Source organism: Plectropomus leopardus, chromosome 15, assembly GCF_026936395.1.
Source record: "Plectropomus leopardus strain MGB_pleo_1.0 chromosome 15, ASM2693639v1, whole genome shotgun sequence".
NCBI lineage: Eukaryota > Metazoa > Chordata > Actinopteri > Perciformes > Serranidae > Plectropomus > Plectropomus leopardus.
The window spans coordinates 34929301-34946080 of record NC_142190.1 but is presented as its reverse complement, the minus strand read 5'-3'; the positions used below and the strand labels follow the sequence as shown (position 1 = coordinate 34946080).

Here is a 16780-nt window from a genome sequence, read left to right as displayed (position 1 = left end):
ATGCATATACAGTCAGCTCAAGACACACTTCAAAATTCCTGTCCTTTCTCGCCCCCCACGCCCCTCTCCTCTCTTCTTCTCTTCTCCCTCAACCTGACCAACTGACAGCTACGTGAACAGTGCCAATTAGCTGTTTGAACCTATGCTTACACCATACTATAAACATATCCCACTTTCACTCTTACAGTTAGTTGACGGATTTTGAACAGCCGTAAAGTGGAGTCATACATGCAGAGTTAAAAGTTAATAGTCCTAGTGATGTTGTACCATGGATCTATTATAAATTTGGATACAGCTGTGGGGGCGGGGCCTCATTCATTCCTATGAGAGCTGCTCAGTGGCGCATTAAGCAGAGAAAACTCTTTTTCCGGGTTTAGAAAAGTGCAAAATACCCGGATCTACTGGCACATAGAGCAAGCGTAGAAGTGATAAACGACAGCCGAATGTGGCCGAGTGTACCTGAGCATTGACTCCAACTTACTGGCTTGCTCACAGAGATGACCCGAGCCGGTGCTCTGTTCGCTTAGGTTATTAGCAACAGCAGCTAATCGGCAGTATAACGACAGTGCTGTCGGTATTAATATTTACGTGATGATCAGATAATGGTATATTTATCTCTCTCTCTACACACACACACACACACACATACGCACACACATATACATACAACTCATCAGGGAATCATCATAATCACGACCGGAGAAATCAAATTAACAGAATCGGAATGTGTTGTGCCCATAAAAAGGTAATAAAAGGTGGTGCCTTGTAATATAGCCCCGTGTATTAATACACAGCTCAACTTTAAGAATACTACGTTCAGTACCTTTTAGTAACTGTCACTAGTGCTCCGCGCTGCTCACTGATAACCGGTAGTTTGAATACAGACCGCAGACTGTATGTACAGTCTCTGATACAGACATGGTAAGATGTCCATATTACAGCTTTTCAGCCAACAGCGTATGGATGTGTTGTAAGATGGTAAAAATGATGAATTGTGATTAAAACATGATGAATTACAGCAAAAATATCCATTACTATGGCCGGTACGAAGCCTGTGCTGTGTCAGAAACTCTTAAAGTTACATGCACGCTCTCACTGTAGAGTCCCGCGGGTCCGATGCGCATTCATTTTATGTCTGGAGAAACACCAAATCCCAAATCTTGTTTAGGAAAATAGCGCATTTTACGTCTTTAGGACTTAATGTTTTTAATAATGGCTATAAAAAAATGCGTTCTGAAAAGTCAACATGTCTCAAAATAAATGATCCAGTGATTTAAGGAGGTCTCTTTCCCAATGTTAACAAATGGGGAAAAGTCTTTCTGGGCCAGTGTGCATCACGTGACGCTGTAGTTCCACTTTTGGCCACTGTGTAAATTTTGCTTCAGAGGGTGGCGCACTTCCTAGGAGCTAAGCTACTATGAGAGGAATGCTCGTGCACCGGCGCTGTTTGCTTCAAGCACTCAGTCCATCTGTGTGAGTGAGCCAGTGAGTCGGAGTCAGTGCTCGGGTACACTCGGGCGCGTTCGGCTGTCGTTAATCACTTCCACGCATGCTCTATGGGCCAGTAGATCCGGGTATTTTACACTTTTCTAAACCCAGAAAAAGCTTCATGCGCCACTGAGCAGCTCTCATAGGAATGAATGAGGCCCCGCCCCCACGGCTGTATCCAGACTTCCTTATAATACATCCATGGTTCACGAGCATCCCTCTCATAGTAGCTTAGCTTGTTAGCAACAGCAGCTAATCGGCGGTATAACGACAGTGGTGCTGTCTGTTTTAATATTTAGGTGATTATCAGATAATGGTATATTTATCTCTCTCTCGCCACACACACACACACACACACACACACACACACACACACAATATATAATATATAATATACATACAACTTATCAGGGAATCATATCATAATCACAGCTGGAGAAATTAAATTAACAGAATCAAAATGTGTTGTGCCCACAAAAGTATAATAAAAGGTGGTGCCTTGTAATATTGCCCCGTGTATTAATACACAGCTCAACTTTAAGTTAGTAAGTAGTAGTACGTTCAGTACCTTTTAGTAACTGTCACTAGTGCTCTGCTGCTCACTGATAACCGGTAGTTTGAATACAGACCGTAGACTGTATATATGGTCTCTGATACAGACATGGTTCAGAAAATCAACATGTCTCCAAAAAAATTATCCAGTGATTTAAGGAGATCTCTTCCCCAGTGTTAAGCAAATGGGAAAAAGTCTTTCTGGGCCAGTGTGCATCACGTGACACTGTAGTTCCACTTTCAGCCACTATGTAAATTTTGCTTCAGAGGGTGGCGCACTTCCTGGGGGCCTGATATGAAACTGCAAATGATGACAAGAAATGATGTTGCAGTGCTTTACATCATATTTGATCCCAATCAGCCTGATTGTGGTGCTACAATTAATATAATTGTCTTTGAGTTGGATTAACATTAAATTTTAAACAAATCCACTGCTCAATGTGCTCTACAAAAAACTAATTTGCATAATGTGAAAACACTTATGGGTACACTTTTTGGAATTTTGATTCTCTTGATTCTCTAAACTTGTGTTACAACCTTGTGGGGCTGAGATTTACAATCCCATATTATGGCGCAAGATCGATAAGAAAAAATGGCAGCCATTTTACAGAAAGCTCTTTGCAAAGGGCGGAGCTTATGTGCCATAAATCAAGTTTTCTTTGAGCAATCCTGATTAAACTCAGTAGACACATCCAGCACTAACTTTTGAAAGTATACAGACCAACCTTTGATGTTGTAAGTTTTAAAGCCCTCTGTCACCGTTTGCATTCTTGAGTGCAGCTCTCTCACTGAGCCTCACTCTATAGCTGTGTTGAAACTGTAGCCTCATTCACTCACTCACTCACTATTCACTGTGTAGTATGTATTAAATAGTCCACTATATAGGGAAAAACAAACAAGATTTCGGACACTGCGTTAAAATTTATTCCCCCCTGAAATATATAGCCACATTGCATTGTGGTATATGGGAGTTAAATGCAGGGTACATCGTATGTACACGATGTATGTATGTATGGCGTATGGCTGTATTATAAGGAAGTCACATATGTAAATTTGCTGTGCATTGTGGGTATTTTATAGTGCAGTATATAGTGGGTGAAATTAACCACTGAGAATTCGAACACCACTACAAAATGGCGAACACAATATCTAGTGCACTATATCCATGACAGGGAACAGTTATGAACATCAGTGTCTCCTTGAAGCAATCACACACACCTGCTGCCTGCTCAGCTCCTCAGTAATTGGGTCAGTTGGCTCATACCTGGTCTCACCACTATTTAAGCCTCCGCTCTTGTATTTTTTCATAAATGCTAGACTTTCCAGAACCCACTTTCATACTGCTTACCTGTTGCCAACCCTGCCTGTCCCCGACTCACTCTTCTCGGCTAATCCCCGGTAAATGCCTCAGCTTTCAATCTTTGACAACAAGTTTTGCCTTTGTCCCTCGTGGTTTATGTTTGCCAGTTTCAGTTGCTGTTTGGCATTTTACTGCTCCGACATCTCTGTGAGTCTACCTGTTTCATTGGATTACCCTTGTGAGAGACTGCCCTGCAATCTCCTGCATCGACCCTCTGTGTGAGTTTCCCTGTTTCCTTGGTGGTTAGATTTGTGGATTTGAGGATTCCCCTTTGATTACCTGCATCCCATCAGTGACTCCATGTTTTTCCCAAGCCCCTGAGACTTTATCAGACATTCTGAATTGTGCTGATATTTGTGTAAAATGATATGTTGTCCTGCAATGCCAACAACAGACACACACACACAGTGCCCATGCTACCAGTGTTCGCGGCACATGTTTTCATACTTGGCCATTTTGTCATTAGCATTCTCCGTGCTGTGGGGAGGCGTCAGCTCCAGTACAGCCATCTGTCTTGGTGTTTAAGAGGCAGGCATAAATACAGTCATTTTTTGATAATGTCAGGGGATTTGAGCTGCTTTCTTGCACTAATGTTCAGCCGCAGCTGCCAGGGGCCTCTCCTTCATTTTAATTAAAGCAATGACCTGACCTGCTGCATGGATGAGGGGTAGGGTGGCCTCACCTTTGGTGATGCCTCTTGAGGTGCTTCTTGCCACATACGTTGGCATACCCGATCTCTTATTGTTTTCAGGCAGCAGCTACTGGTGTGCTGATGTGTTTTACTACTGAGGCGACTGGTGAATCAGCCTCACCCCAACACAGCAGGTTGGATGGGATTTAGAGGACAATGCAGAGTCATTGAATCACAAATTCAAAGTGGTGATGCTTAGCCTGTCAGAGATTTCATGGTGCATTGCTTGCACTTCACTTCATTTTGTAGCCGGTATCTCCTCCAACACTTTAAATCCTCTTCTTGGCCATTTGGCAGTACCTTTTTTTGGTGGTGAACATAAAAACAGAAATGCAAGCTTAATCCTCAGTGCCCTTGAAACCTTGAAAACATCTATTTGCATAAATTTATATGAGGGTTTGTGAAATTAAACTCAGCGCCAGCATTGCAATCAGTTCCTGTCATAATGTTTCAACAGACACTGTCAAATGAATGAGATAGTGTGACGAAACATTTAAAATGTTTATTTCCTGGTTTGTCAGCCTGTTCTCAAAGACCACACCTACAACATCTGTCTCTATCACAAGTTAATTCAACTAACAGTTAATCTGTAACACCGGATGCTAACATCCAGGAAAGGAAGAAAGGAGTTCTGTGTGGGAGTGACTGGCGTTGAATGTGACCAATCATAAGAGGAATCAGAGCCTGCCCTTTGTCCACCCCTAAAGTGTCAAATGTCTTTGCTCCCCAGACAGCGAGAGAAAGAGCATCGCTCACAAAGCAGACAGTGTCTTACATGGAGGCTGTGTGAGTGCTTGCTGTAAATATGTGTGCAAAGAGTTTTATTGTGTGCATGGCAGTTAATATCTGAGTGTGTGAAATAATAGAATTTGCTTGTGGGCATTGCATTTTTGTGCAAGGTTGTTGAATTTGTGCACAAAGTTTTATCGTGTGTATGGCATTTAATATCTGTGCGTGTGAGACATTATAATTTCACTCTGGAATATATTTATTGCTCTCTCAAGATTTGACATAAATTTGATCCCATAGCCCAACCAGTTAAACCATTTGGCTACAGCAGACCAGATTTGACTGTGTATGTGCTGTACCCCAGTTATGTGACGTCATTTAAGACTGTTGACTTCTCCTGCTTCCACCCTCCTTGGTGTTTTCTGGGCAACTGCAGACCAGATGTGCTGTACCCCAATTTTGTGACGTCATTTGAGACTGTGATGTCTCCTCTTCCACCCTCCTTGCATGCTGTCGATAGTGATCTAATTGGAGACGTAAAATAGAATTTGCCTTCTTTCAGTCTCTGACTGGTTGGCTTTGTAGCACATTTGTTGAGAAATGTTCAGGCAAAGTTGAGCAGGGACATAGTGGAGATACTGAGTTAGAGAGAGAGAGAGACAATGTGAGCAAATGTGCAGCAGTCTGCCAGCTAGAGTTGCCAATTGTTCCTTAAAATATGGAATCCTCCTGTATTTGGGACCTAGAAGATGTGTCCTGTATTGAACTGATATAGAACACACGTTGTTCCGTATTTTGGAAAATCAATGATTTGTTTTCATCATAATGAAACCGTGCAGCTCTGCATATGACTGCTGCTGCTGCTTCAGTCTCTCTCTCTCTGGCTTACTTTGCAGTGTGTTTCATGCTTGTGGTGTTCACATATGTATTGTTGCTACTGCGTTGTGGCTGTGTAGTGGACTGCCTTGGCGTGGTCTTTACATTTTCCCTCTGGGGAACTCCAGAGCTCAACTTTCCCTGTACAAATGGGGGACACGACAAGAGAAACTGTTTTATGAACCCAGAGGAGTTAACAGAGGGTTCTAAATTAACTTTGTTGAAACTCCTCAGTTAACATCTGCAAACAGGTTCTGCTTTTAAGTCACAAAAAGTGTCAGCCTTTAACGCTTTCCTGTTCAAGATGAGAGATAACAATTCCTTATTCCAAATCATTATTGCCTTGATATAAAATCCATTCATTATTTTTTCATAATCTTTCACCATAAGTGAAAAATGTGGTAGATATTTTCTGCCAATTCACCACTGCCATTGGCTTCCATTGTATCTGAAAATGTTTTTTGTTTTTCCCCTGAAAAGTTGCTCTAGAAATTTAAAGATATATTTGAAGTCAATGGCAGTGGTGATTCGGCAGAAAATAACTACCACATATTTTACTAATGGTGAAAGATTATGAAAAAATAATGAATGGATTTTATATCAAGGCAATAAGGATTTGGAACCCACATGTCAAAAAGACTGGTATTGTCCTTTAAAAGAGTTTTATGCAAAATAATGACATTACTATTGTTTGCACTAATTTGCACTGTTGTTGTTTGCACTACTGAAGAACGTCAAAAGAAAGTTCTTGAATAAAAACATGCCAAAGATTGAGCAGTCGTGTAATGATAATGCAGTCATGCAGGTATAGACACATTGTATTTGTTATATATGCATATGCCCCTACGGTCTCTGCCCCCTGTTCCTTATTTCCATTTCAGGGAGTTGGCAACCCTACTGCCAGTGCACAGAGCCAGAGTCTGTGATTGAGAAGGGTTACTTACACGGTAATATGGATAATAGGACACCTACACAGTCATATATTTTTATTTGCTCAAATGACTTATCTTCTCTTCAAAATACAATATATGCTTGCAAAGTATATTTTTCTGCAATCAAAATCCGTTTCGCTCACTCAGGAATGAGGCACAAATATAAAACCATTTCGTGTCCAAATTACAGCTAATTGTGGTGTGATGTGTGATGTGTGCATTGTGTTTTCTAACATCAGTGAAATGGAAGACCAATGTGGTGCTCCGTCATCTGACTGCTGCTGGCTGAGAGTGACAGCCGTAGATATAGTATCAAACAATAATGTTCTAACATTATGGTGACCACAGCATGGGTAGGTGGATTGACGACATTAGGAATTGCCCCCCAGTTATTGATAAACGTTGGAAATAGTATATGGTATATGGATGGCTGTGGTTGTTAGCTGGGCTTAGCCGCTGCTGGTGTTCGACTGTTGTTAGCTGGATTAGCTGCTGCTGTAACTGAGTGAGCTGCTGTTGTTAGCCGGATTAGCCACCACTGTCGACCAGGTGGCTGCTGTTGTTAGCCATGCTAGCTGCCACTGTCACCGAGTAAGCTGCTGTAGCTGGGTTAGCTGCCGCTGTCGACTGGGTGTGCTGCTTTTGTATGCCCGGTTAGCTGTCGCTGTTCGCCCATTGAGCCACTGTTGCAAACCGCACTAGCTGTCTCTGTCAGACGGGTTGGCTGCTGTTGTTGGTCAGGCTAGCTGCTTTAATTGTGCAGTGGCTGCTGTGGTTAGCCAGGTTAGCTGCTGCTATCCCCCCAATGAGCAAAAAAAGCAATCTCAACGTTACTCATATTTACATATTACATATAATCAAGTGATGTAGTGCTGTGATGTAACGTTATTAAAGTTACTGTACTAACTAACATTAGCTAGCACAATTAACAAAGAGTTGCAAGAGCATTTATGGATTACAGACCAGTTACATTCGTGAAAATTAAAAAAATACAAATTCATGTTTTTTTTATAGGTAAGTCCTTTATTTTAATATTCTTGATCTACTTCTTGCTAACATCTGGGTCCTCTGCACGTCCAGGGAATCTGTGTAAATTGTATGGTCTCAGACAGGGGCACTCTTCATGAAGGCATGTATATTTCGCACTCATTTTTTTGCCATTATTGTTGGAGCAGCCGAGAACTGCACAGTTTCTTCCCAAACTCTTAGACATCATTTTTCACAGGTAATGTTACACAGAAAGTAAAAGTAAAAGTAAAAGTTGGAAATTGTATACTTCTCATAACAGCTTGCATTCATATGTGCGCGGGGCGGAGGGAGGGAGATGTCAGCACAGTAATGGCAACTTGTTTACTTGTTAACATAGTGTATTCAGAATCATTTAGGCATGCAAACTCAGGATGAAAAAAGTCACAAAATGTGAACCCCCTTGTGGAGTCTCGGGAATTTCTCAGAGAAATTGTTTAAACCCTCTGATCCTGGCGTAGTCGCTGGTGACAAAAATTTGTTTCACTAATGTAAGTTTTCCTAATTCTGAGACTGTTTGTCAGATCGCCTTACTTTTTTTCTCCAGTTCAAGCTGCCATCTGTTCCGTGCAGAGGGATGTGTCCGATGCATCGTAACTGTTTTAGAAGCCTCTCTATCCAGTCTGGGAATTCTGGTGTTTTTACGGGACCTTGTTCAATAAGTCCATTATGATAGATCTGATATTGGGTGTCTCCTGTCCATATTTTATCCGTATTGCGATGATAAAGTACATTAGCATCTATACTAAATGGCATATTGGTTTCCCATAGTTCCTTTGGAGAGAGGTCAGAGGTTTGTTTTGGTCTTGTCCACCAATCGGAAGACGATCCGATGCTTTGCTACCGCTTACATAGCCACACGTCATCTGAAGCACACTGCACTGTGATTGGCCTAATCCTGCTGTATCTATCGCTCTGTGTTATTGGTAGTGCCTAGTGCATTTGAATAAACTCTGTTAGCCCCTATATTAATAGTAATGAGACAAGGGTAAATCAGGAGACAGTCTAACAAGCAGCAAGTCCTCATATGGATGTAATCCCTGTGTTCACTGCAGGCAGAGCAGGCAGGAGAATCAGGCCTTTCTCTGAAAGTGTCAGGAGTGGGATGTGGCTTTGCAGAATGGCACAGATAATGGGATACACAAACAACTGCAAAAAAACAATTGGTCTTTTTTTTTGAAAAATGTGTCCATTTTTTTTAACTATAATAGTTATAATGTTTTCCCAACACTTGGGAGAAAAGTTTTCTACAGCAAAAAACACTTATACATAATACTTTTCTGTGATTCATCACTAAAGAGAAATTGTAAAATTCAATTTTCATCTTGTTTTTTCTTTTGTCTTCATGGTCTCATAACTATTTGTACATTCAAGTGACATCACTGCAGCCTAATTATTCTGATAGCCCAGGTTGTCCTGAAAAATAAGATGATATAGCTTGATTTTGCATGGAGGGACTGAGGTTTTAAGTGCATTATTACACAAAAAGTCCAGGTGAAACAAAACTAGGTAAAAACAGAATAGGGCTCAGCAGGTTAAATATCAACTTTAAAATGTCGCTTTATGTTCAATTTTAGCATGAGGCAATAGAAAAAATGTTTCCTGCTTTTAGTAATTATGTTTATATATAACTAATAGCAAATACATTTTTCAACAAAACATATTCCCAGCAACCCTGTTGTTTGCCCTGTGTGAATCTTTCAGTTTGAATGATTTTCTCTTACATGCAGGAACCTACATGGGTTGCTTTCTGCACAATGCCAGTGATCGAGCCCTTGGAGGGACCATGCTTTATGACCTGCGCAAAATGACCAGTTCTCTGTGTCAAGACACCTGCTCAGAAAGGTAATGCGTTTGTGGCGGGTCCGTGAAGGGACCACAGAAGGCCTGCTGTTTGCTTTGGATCTCAGTCTCCTCCATGAATGCCCCCTGTGTTTGGAGCCAACGGAGAGCCAGGTGGCTGGATGACAGTAAAAGATGAGGGGGGTTAGGAAGGCGAAAGTGAAGAGCGGGCCAGGACAGAAGGCTTGATCTATTGCAGAAAAAGGAGGGAGGGAGATGTGTATGTGTTAGAAAGCTGAATGAGTGCTGTCGCAGTTAGTGAATAAATCAGAGGTTAGAGAGTGCTTCTCTGTGGCCATTGTGTAAATTTCTCTGTTTGGGTTGCTGTGAGCTGAATTTGTGGCATTAAAATGACCATGCAAAGCTGCAAGAAAACATGGAGAGGCAGGTGGATTTTTCAAAGCAAACTTAGGGAATGACCTGCTTGAATTATTCTTCTTAATATCTTAGCAACGAGGAACATTATACAGCAGAGGACAGATGGATGAAATGAGACTGAGTGGGTGCTTATATTTAAAGCCCAGTAAGCTCCCCTCCCCAATACCCCATCCACAGAGACAGCAGTTCTGCTTGTTACCTGAATGAGCCAATAACTGCAATAAGTAAAAGTAAAAAGTCAAGACAATTTATGCGGATGTTTGAAAAGGTCACTTTGATGAGTTCTCTGTCTTTCCCAAAGAGGCAGGATATAGTGAGTGAATGAGTCACAACAGCCTTGATATGAAAAGTACAGATCAGAGGTGACTGACTAGAAAAAGGCATGACACATTCAGATGGGTGCAGAAGGAGACATACTGAGAAATATCACAGTGGGGGACAGCATTGTTGATTTTATGACAGGAAGTCTGAGTTACATGATAATTTTGAAATGTTAAATAATGTACTGTAGGATGAATTAGCCTGAGGGCAATAATTTGAGGTTATGCATTACCCTTAGCTAGGGCAATAACTGTTTCTATCTGTGCGTGTTTGTGTCCTTACAATGTAATAAAGACTCTGTGTGTGTGTGTGTGTGTGTGTGTGTGTGTGCTAGTGGGTACCAGTTTGCAGGTCTGGAGTATGGAGCTGAATGCCATTGTGGGAACCGCATCAGTAGCCCAAGGGCTCAAGAGGAGGATTGTAGTCTGGTGTGTCGGGGTGAGAGGGGGTCTCCCTGTGGAGGTGTGGGTCGGCTCTCCATTTACAAGGTGGAGGAGGAGCTGCCAGGTCAAAGAAAATGTGAGTTAGCTTCCTGCAGGGAAGACACAGGACTGTTTGCTATTTATTATCTGTAAGACCTGCTCTGTGAGTGCAGACAAGTGAAGAAATAACTGAATTTTTTACATTTTTCAATTCTCAAATGTAAATAAATAAAAATCAGCCGACAAAATGCAGTGTTAGTGTAAATGGCTTACTCCTCACAACCACATGCATTATGATGTCAAAATCAATGTTGTTTTATTGTCTGTGCAACCAAAACCTAATACATTTGAGTTATAAGCAAAGTATTTTTCCCATTACAGTCTAATTTTACTTATTTTGGTCATCTTAGGCTGTCATTATGGCTCAGTTAAAGAAATAACTGCTCTGACAGTCATTATATCTGCCTCATGTGCACCTGGAGAATCATGTCCCAGAGAGCATGTTGCATCACTATGACAACAAGCAACTGTGAGCTTCACTATACTTAGTGATGTATTATGATCAATGATTTGGGATGATTTTTGCATTAAATCATGTTTAGTGTATCTCAACACTTGATTAATAACAAAAGGAAGACGACAGGAGTGCTTCTGGTGTCCCTCAAACCACTGGTGCTCACATAAGGGAATACTTTAAAAAAAAAGCCAGAAACTTATAACTAAAAAACTGTGGTGTAAAAGAACCAGGTTCAGGCACTCAGGATGGTTTGAAAAGCATAAAAGGCCTGTTATTAATAGGGCTACAAACATTTAAAATACACCAACGCAGGGTTGCCCAGTGGCTGGCTTGGTGGATAGAGCAGGCGCCCCATGTACAGAGGCTGTGTCATTTGCTGTTGTCCCCTCTCTCTCTCCCCCTCTCACGCTAGACCTTTCCTATCCAATTAAAGGTGTGAAAGCACAGGAAAATAATCTTTAAAAAAATACACCAACACACTGACACACTACACAGACTAACAGAGTGATTATAGTTGCAGTCACCACAGGTGTGCACTGGTGAAAGCATACAACAGCGTTTTCTGACCTCTAGGGGTGTAGCACAATAAAAGCAACAGATACAAAACTGAGAATCAAACAGGCTTTCTCATAGACTATGAAAATCATTACTGAGACACCAACTTTAAATTGTTACATTCAAGGCAATCAAATTATATAAATTAGTAATGTAATCAAACAACAAGAGAGAAAAAACAAACAAAAACTAGATATATTTAGTATGGAAAAGATTAATTTAAACTGACCTCTCATTTTTTCCATCTTTTCTAAAGCGAATGCCATGCTCAGCCTTATCTAAGATAAATAGAGCAACAGAAGGATGGCTCACACTAATAGCAAGGGTCTCTAAAGTAATCGCAAATAATGACAGGCTCAGAAAGAAACGCTTTTGACAAGAACATAGTAATGAGAAAGTGATGTATTATGGTTGGTAATGACTGAGCCCATTGGGAAGGCTTTTGCTAATATTAACTTAGCATAAAATAAATGAAGGGCTAACATTAACTAGCTTTGGTGGAGAGGCTCATGTTGATTATGTTGTAATCGTTGGCATAATGGTAACCTTTGTAACATTAAATGAGTAGTCCCCAACCACAAACATAAGTAACATTATAGGCTGAAGTCTGGAATAGCATAGCAATAGCATTTTGACCCAGGAAGGGCAGTTATTGTCAAAATATATTTCCATCCTACATGGTTGCATAATTTAGGGGTATTAAGAGCTAAAACGAAGGTTTTAGAATTCTTGTTGTATTTCTAATTATAACATTCTATTCATCAGGCTTCAATACTCTATTTCGAGCAGTGATTTTTGGTAGCTTCTTCTATTTGTCTTTCTTCAGTTTGGCCTCGTAGGCTATAATATGTCCTCAGATAACAGTCTAGACAACCTGCTACATAGTGAATACCTAGATCGACATCAGTTTTCTTTTGTTGCAGTCAGACACGTTTCACAATCATTTTAAGCTATGAAGCCTGAGAAATTTGGTTTGATTTCTTTCAAAATGAAGGAAAAAACATAATTTGTCATGAAAGGTCCCACTAATTGCAAACAAATTAGTAAAAGGTGACAAGGACATGATCTGAAATCAGCTGAGCTGGATAATAAGATATTATCAAAGAAACTAGTGGCTTTATTTATATTATATCATAACTTTATTTTTAATTTGTTTAAATTAGTACTTTCTTAAGGGGATTTCTTTTTTTCTGCTTACTTTCTGGTAATTGTCTTGTAACTTTTTACAATTAACTAATTTCTGTCCCATTCTTGGGCCATTTCTTGTAAAGTTGCTTATATCCCTCCCATATTTTGGAAGAACTTGAGCCAATTTATTCAGGTTTCAGGGGGTGAAGTTGGCTGTGAGCTTTGCTCTGCCAAAATCTATTTTTAGTTTCAACAAGGCTGTGATCAGATATTAAAATGTTGTAGTATGTGCTGTGAATTATATCTGAAGTCAGTTCAGCATCGATTAGGAAATAGTCAATTCTTTTATACAATTTATTATAATACAATTATGTAAGGCAATGGTAGAATTAGAAAGGATAGTAGGACAAGTAGAATCAGTAAAGCAATCTGACGTAGTGTTGCTGTCCCCTCTGGCAATTAAGTGGGTGGTTGATAAATCCGGGATAAGATTAAAAACTTTGGGATCTTCAAAACTGTGTGCATGTAGATTTAAGACAGATACATGCTGTGACAGGATGTGGTCTTTTACAACAAGATAATGCACATTTGGGTCAGATATGGGTGAGAAAAAGAAAGAATACCCATACACTGTACTTTCCCCTGGCTGTGAGACTCCTCTACTCCTCCATCAATGTCAAAAAGATGTTGCGGTCAACTTTAATTTAATTTCTTCTTAAACCATGTTTAAGAAAAATGACAAAATAAATAGACCTTGTACCTACCTTGTACCTTGTACATTGCAAAAAAACGTTATTAAGTACACAACATTTCTGTCATTAGACCTTCATCAAGTTGAAGAACTGAAAAAGGAAATTTGGAAACATAAATAGATTATGCCTCCTCAGGCGAGGTCAATCAGAAACCATGAGCTGAGATCGCAGCCCCACAGTCTGTGTATTAAGCCTAATAGAAGGCACCTCCCACCTTAAAATGTTACTTCACGGCAAACAGTTTCACAAAATACATATCGAATAATATAATTTAAAAAGAATCACTATAAACCAAGCCTCCACAGTCAGTCCAAATATGGTTCAATTATGTTCAAATGGGACATATCAATGGCTAAACATGGCTACACCCCTGGCCTTAGAAAAAAAGGTTAACTGATATATACTTGTGATATCAACTACATTTTAAGCCTCATTTGTAACCCCCTCCATATGTTTGGTATGTCTATCTAGCAGAAAAACAACCTTGCCTCTCATTAAGTTAGTCCTTAAACCTCGAACAGTAGCTCACAAAGGTGAGACTCCCACCATGTGGCAAAATGGTAGAACTACCTGCAACCATGAAAGAACATCATTTATACTTAGGTCAAGACATAAAAACAATCATCAGTTAGAGTTAGAGTTAGAAATGAACAACAACAAAAAACATATTTGTAATCTGGATCCCACCTTCCCATCCACTTTCCCAAACAAAGTGGATTATGAATTCCCTCATAAATATTACAAGAGACAGCTGAATACTACAAGAAAATATCGAATTAGACTAACTTTTCAGGCTAATAGAAATAAAATGGTGTACTTAAATAGTGGACTGACTCCACCCTTGTGTGTCCGTACAGCCCATTCTCATTCCGATCTAGTAAAATATCACCATTTTGACAGTGCTCTTGGCTTAATATTGTGACACCAAAAGCTACCTTTCTCATCTGCATGAAACATGGCAGGACGGCATCAGGTTGAAACACCACCAGTAAGAATGTTATGTAAGGAACGGGAGGGTGCCTATAGGGTGGCGCTAGGGTGCCTATATTTGTGCCGGTTTAAAACTTTCTGGTAAGCCTGTTATTTTAATATTTGTGCGTCTTGAATGGCTTTCAAGGTCAGTTAGCAAACATTTTGTGGTTTTTGTTGATTTCCATCAGCTCCTAACACCACCTCTCGAGGTCTGTGATATGGGTCTTGTGGTCAGTTGTACACCACTCTAAGTCAGCAATGTGTGTGGCATGGTTGGTTAGGGAGGTTTGTAAGTGTAACTTTGAGTCCAGGGAATCAGATTTAGTGTTCATGTCTTTCTACAATTTTCCGATAGCTGCTAATGTCAGCCATTGTGGGCCGCGAGTTTATGATATCACGAGTGCTAATGTTGAAGCCCCTAGCTAATTCAGTTATTGTTGCCTTCACTGAAATCAAGAGCTTTGCCTTCTTTCTTGGAGGCTAGTTTGGGGTTTTCTAGGTTTCTCCTATAGCGTATTTCTTCTGGAGCAACGTTTTAGGAGCAAGCATGCATTACGGATATAATTTTTACTGTGCATTCACAACAAACGCTAAAAAAAAAAAAAATTGCATTGCGTTACTTGCTCGTATATGGTTGCTTTTTTTCTTTTAGAGGATTTTGAAACTGAAAAAAGTTCACCCTCAGCAGCTGTGATTTTGCTTACATTAGCAAGGAGAGGCAGCTAATGGCTAAGGTGATGGTGGTACAGTGAAATACAACAGAAAACTATGTAAACACATAGGCTCTGTACTCTGAAGTGAAACAAGATGCACACTCTTTCTTATTTATCAGTCTGTCACAGCACATTACACGCCCTCCATTGTTTACTTTCCACAATAAAAGACCAACTTAAATTACTCACAGCGTTATGCTAAAAAGAAACTCAGCAAAACTAGCTTACACAAGTGACAGGTGTAGCCTATTTTCAGCGCTTACCATGTAACTTTCTAGCTTTGCTCACTGATCTCCAAGCCCTTCAGGTCTTTGTTTGCTCTGTGTCTGTACAGCACTGAGGCTGAGTGAAGCTCCGTGTCTTGGTAACATCAGGAAAATCTCAACCAACAACTATCGCAAAATAGCCTCACGGCAAAATCTCGCTCAAGTTGATAAATTCTAACTTGCTTGAATGCACGAATACGCGAAATACACATTTTCATGTCCTTCACGTCCAGTGCACCGCCCAGCATGAATTTGAGTCTTTGCATTGACTTTGAATGTAACGACGCCACATGAAGTGCTTGCGTCGCATCCGATGTGAATGGACGGATATAGTGAATAAAGCTCTTAGGAAAGCATCTAATCATGTGATGCTAAGTAGTGCTCCCTCTTCAGATCCTTTCCTTAAGTGAAAATGAAAAATAAAGTAAAAATGTTCTGTTACGTATAAAAACCCTGCATTGAAATGTTACTTTAGTTACATATGACGTAGATGTAGAAGTTTCCAGTTGCCTTTCTGTCAGCCCCACTGAAATTGTGCTTAATTTAGGCTCATATGTCTATTTTGCAAGCAAGTCTTGGTGGTGCTTCAGAATAGCGACCCTGAGGATCATCTTGTTGAGGTCGGAATGTGTGGAGTCATTCCACAACTAGAAATCATGGATTACCTGAACCATCAGGAATCACTGACATTGACTTCCCTTATCGACAAAGTGAAATATCTTGGTTGTGCCTATCTACTGGGTTATAGACCCTATATATCTAATGTAACTTTATTTACTATCAAAGTTTTATAGATAGTTCAACTGTTAATTAAGGTTTTTTTTGTTTTTAAATTTAATTTAATTAATTAATTTATTTTCCTATATTATGTCTCTTTTTTCCTCTTACAATTTCTTTATCCTTTTTTTTCTTTTCCAGTTAATTTTCTAAGGCCTATTATGATTGGGGTCCTGCCAGAGGTGGGGGTTGGATGTGGGAGTACTGTTGTGTATCATTGTTTGTTGTTTTAACATAGAGTTACAAATAAAAAAAAAAAGTTTACAACAAAAAAACCCACGACAATTATAGAGCATTAACTAAAGATGTTAGAAAATGTAAAAAGAACTAAATCACAGAGCACCAGTTAAAGGAGCTGATGGGATCCCATTTCACTGGAATTGTACTATGTATTATTTACATGTGACAAATAAATGATGACGATGAAGTATTCACACAAAAAAAATCAAATTGATTTATTGAAGAAAACACTAATCATAAGTA

General features: G+C 39.9%; 1 protein-coding gene across 2 annotated transcripts in view; it reads left to right on the top strand.

Moving 5' to 3' along the window:
- The window catches only part of LOC121952650 (WSC domain sialate O sulfotransferase 1b), a 45345-nt gene that overhangs the window by 16445 nt on the left and 12120 nt on the right, over positions 1–16780 (top strand). For both annotated transcript variants that reach the window (XM_042499450.2, XM_088088452.1), the window contains exons 4-5: positions 9385–9499; positions 10530–10714. In XM_042499450.2, the coding sequence (XP_042355384.2) occupies positions 9385–9499; positions 10530–10714 (300 nt within the window). The remainder of the gene's footprint in view (positions 1–9384; positions 9500–10529; positions 10715–16780) is intronic.